Source organism: Aplysia californica, unplaced genomic scaffold (assembly GCF_000002075.1).
Source record: "Aplysia californica isolate F4 #8 unplaced genomic scaffold, AplCal3.0 scaffold00299, whole genome shotgun sequence".
Lineage (NCBI taxonomy): Eukaryota > Metazoa > Mollusca > Gastropoda > Aplysiida > Aplysiidae > Aplysia > Aplysia californica.
The window spans coordinates 768,920-773,260 of NW_004797569.1; the positions used below are offsets into that span (position 1 = coordinate 768,920).

The window sequence follows — 4,341 nt, forward strand, 5'->3', positions numbered from 1 at the left end:
AGAGCAACACACATCTATGCTCATTCTGACAAAAGCCTTATGCTAGATGGTAAAAAACTTCTTTTATATCTTTCTTTCTTTGTTTTTGGAGGTACATATCTGCCGCTGCGTGATCTTACAATTTGTGTGGAAAACAGTTTCGCAATTCTGAGTGAATATGTTTTACGCTCCTTCAACACAATCTAGATTATTGGGGTGCAAGCTTCCGACCCTGCCTGCCAAGACCAACCCAGACTAAGAGGGATTCAATATCCCAGCAGAAAGACCAAGACAGGCGATAAAAATGTCTTCCCATTCCGGATTCGAACTCAGGTCATCTGCGTGCGGCAGCGAAGCGTCTAACCGCTACATCACTGACGCCTGCATTCCCAATGACAAAAGATGACTCCAGTACAGAATGTATTGATATGATTTTCTATTTGACAGCTCTTTGCTACCTGCAGTGTAGAAATGGTGGCCTTTGTGTCAACCCAAACGTTTGCGCATGTCCGAGAGGCTTCATAGGACCAGACTGCGGGAGACGAATTAGTAAGTAAAACACAGTCGAAAAAACCTGTCCAAGACGACCGTCAATTGTCGAGGAGAAAAGTGATCATTTGTGAGGCAGCGTGGTGGAATCAGGCTCTCGTCAAAATAATTTTAAAGTGAAGAAACTTGCATTTTTCCGCAGGTTTATGAATTTTTATCAAATTTTTGTTTTTTGGCTCAACACCTTTCTTGCCTATTAAAAAAATCATTTCTGTGGAAATTTTTCTGAAAAACGTTGATAAAAGGCACAAAAAATGTAAATTTTCAGTTGCCACGGACTCTTAAACTTAGGAAATAATGAATCTTTGGCGGCCATTTTCTCACTTATTTTACCTCTGAAAACAGGTGACCTCCTCCTCCTTTCGCAAATATCTCGACTTGTATTTTTTTTCATCCAAATAAAGACGATTGGACAAGCTTTAACATGATACCAATAACTTTACATGCCCAAAAATTGATGAGAGCCTGATTCTACCACGCTGTCTCACATTTAGACAGGTGGTCTTCTTGTGGACATTGTCGTAATATTTTTTTCTTTTTCATTAATGCAAAAAGTGAGGGTGGAAAGTGGTCGTCTGTACAGGTGATTGTCTTGGACAGGTAGCTGCTTTAGCGGGTTCGACTGTTCACGTTTAATATTTCGTGTTGTTAACCATATGTTTTTTTCTATTTTTTAAATCTATTTTTTAATCTATTTTTTTCTAAACTTAACTACTATTTAAGTTCAGGTAAATGTTAGCATCAAATCAACGATGAAAAAAACAAAAACAACGTGAAGTTTGACGTAACATCATGACACAAGGGTCCACAGCTCAAGATGATTCTGTCTAGAAGTCTATACGCTGTTCCAAACTTCAGTTGTCAGTCCTACAGAACTAAATCTTTCTGCCATCCAACCAATTCGAAGCAATGTAAAATACATTCGTGCACGTGGGTGCTTTGATTCAAATATTAACACTAAGCAATCATACCCTACCACATCCCAGAAGGGGGAGGGGCCCCCAAAAAAACCTACACACACCTGCTTGCGTTTGCACGCACACACACACGCACGCACGCACGCACGCACGCACGCACGCACGCGTGCACACTCTCTTACACAAACACACACAAACACACACACACACACACAAACGCACACACACACACTCACACACACACACACACGCACGCACGCGTGCACACTCTCTTACACACACACATACACACACACACACACACACACACACACTCAAACACACACACACACACACACACACACACGCACGCGTGCACACTCTCTTACACAAACACTCACACACACACACACAAACACACACAAACACACACAAAAACACACACACACACACACACACACACACACACACACACACACACACACACACACACACACACACACACCACTCGCGCACGCAAAGAACAGATACTGTAACCCAGAAAGAATTGACTAACCATGTGCGTGATCTTGATTGTGGTGCTGTGTGAGCCTTCAGTTTTGCATGACTACACAATTAATCTGTCCCTGTGGTTTTATGCACCCCGAATAATTTAGCAAAATTTGATCATTTTTTGCATAATTTCTGATTATTTTCCTTTATCATTCTTTTTCAAAATTAACAGAATCGCATAATTTCACATTTTTTGGGCTCACTTTTCATAATTTCAGAATTTTTCTTGCATGAAACGACGGGGACAGATTAATTGTAACTTGCACTGTGACTTTAATTTTAACTGTGATTTCATTTTCTTTTCTTCCCTTTCTCAGGGACACACCAAGTGCCTCGATACTGGAGAAGACGTTTTTCCTACGGCAACTTGTGACCGACGGTGATGACCTTTAAAAAAACCCCCAACAACTTAATTAAGTTTAGTGACGTTTTAATGTAAATATTATATTAGTTTTTATACTCTATGATTTAAACATAGCCCTTCTTAAAGAATGAGATGATAGTCTGGAGAGTGTTCAACAGACTTGTCAGGAACTTACAAGAAGCGTGAGCCGTATCACACAAAGTAAAGCAATGTGTAACTCTTTACTCCATTGCTCTAAATTTACACTCTCCCATTCTTAAAATCGTCTCTTCAGCATGATGTCATGGTGATCCAATTAATATGGCACCACGGAATGCAGAAACCAGCGATGTGCAGATTAGGCTAAGTAAGTTTTGAATACCTGTGTATTTTGAAGAAAAATTGTTAGGTTATTTTGTTATAAGGTAATGCTATGGAATCTATGTCGCATGCATGTTATTTGTATCATTGTGTGAGTGCTAGAAATAAATATCCCACTTTTTGAAGCACAACACAAGTAGAACACTTTACTCTGCTCGTGAAATGTAACAGTACACGTCGATCTACCCGTAGTCTCTCCTTGACACGGAACATGGTTAGATCATAAAACAACGTGTTTATACTGTCTGAGAATCAGGACCGGCGTCTGTGGTTATGGAATTGTGAGGCGCCTTGCAGCCGCATGCGGAAGACGTGAGCACGAATCCCGTAAGGGGAGGGCTTTTTTGGCAGCAGATGGAACATTGTAACCCTCTCAGCCCGGGTTGACCCTAACTGCAGAAGATATTCGGAGACGTCTCCGGCGAACACCCAGGAACTATTCGGAGACGCACTCCCGCACACAAACGCACTGCTTTGGTGGGTCAAACTGAGTATTATTTGCTGTAGATCACACATAATAAAGCCACGAAAACTGTCGCAAATCAATTATTTTCAAGAAAATTTCAAACTTAACTGCAAACTCTGTAACCCCCAGATTTTTTTAAACTTGTTCTAGAGGCACAAAGCATTTTGATTGGTCTATTTCCGTCGGAGCCGTCTCCGAATAGATACTGCGGACTCTAGCAGGTACAGTCGAAGCTGTCCGCCTCTTAAATAATCTAAAAGACATGGTTACGGGCTTGAAATACTAAGCGTCAAAATTGGGTTCTCCACTTCACGTCCATTATCCTTTCCTATCTTTTGTAAAAAAAAAATTAAAAAATTAAAATATTCTATTATGTTATATATTTCTCTGAACTGACTGTTTACTCACTCCTATTCATGTTGCAATTGTTTGGTAAGAATAATTAACCTTTTGTTGTAGTTGTTGTTGTTGTTGTTGTTGTTGTTGTTGTTGTTGTTGTTGTTGTTGTTGAAAATGGTTTTTTCGTGTGAGGTATATAATTAATTGTAATAAACATTTTTTCTTGTTCCTTATGATATAATAAACCATCCTTTCCATTTCAGGACATGTTTGCTTGTTTTGAAGTGTAATGATGGCGCTCATATGACCTTATGCATTTGCGAGCGCCCTAAAACCTCTACTAAATAAATAAATAAAATGTAAAGAGCATGTGAGGAAGTATTGTTTACCTGAGTCTGTGACATGTCCTGGCGTACCACTGTACACAGGAAGTTAGTTTAGTAGATGTTTTACGGCGCTCGCAACTGCATAAGGTCACATGAGCGCCAGAAGTTTAGAGGTGTTACAAGAGAGTAGCAAACATAAAAAAGAAAAAGGAGAGATAAGGACGATAGATGTTTAATCGGAAAGAAGAAGCAAACCACACCAGAACACCCGCCAACCACCCATTGTAAGCAGAAATATTTTAAGCCAATGAGAGGTACATTGGAAGCAAAAGGGTCTTATATTCAGTGACGTAGAGAAAAGTACGACAGACAGAAACACAGATGGACTGTAAGTGTAAGGAAGTGGCGCCGTCCTATCGTTCCTTTTAAACATGCGCGATGTTGTCTTTTGTGCGGGTCAATGTAACGAACCAAAACAACACCACTCGACACTGCCAAAAGCATTATATA

At 40.0% G+C, this 4,341-nt stretch overlaps 1 protein-coding gene across 1 annotated transcript in view; it reads left to right on the plus strand.

Annotated features, from left to right (window-relative positions):
• The window catches only part of LOC101848666 (von Willebrand factor D and EGF domain-containing protein), a gene marked incomplete at its 5' end in the record, with an annotated part of 5,299 nt that extends 1,532 nt beyond the window's left edge, over positions 1 to 3,767 (plus strand). Inside the window, 2 exon segments of the mRNA XM_005101798.3 lie at positions 427 to 528; positions 2,294 to 3,767. Coding sequence (XP_005101855.2) covers positions 427 to 528; positions 2,294 to 2,349 — 158 coding nt within the window.
• Positions 3,768 to 4,341: the final 574 nt, after the last annotated feature.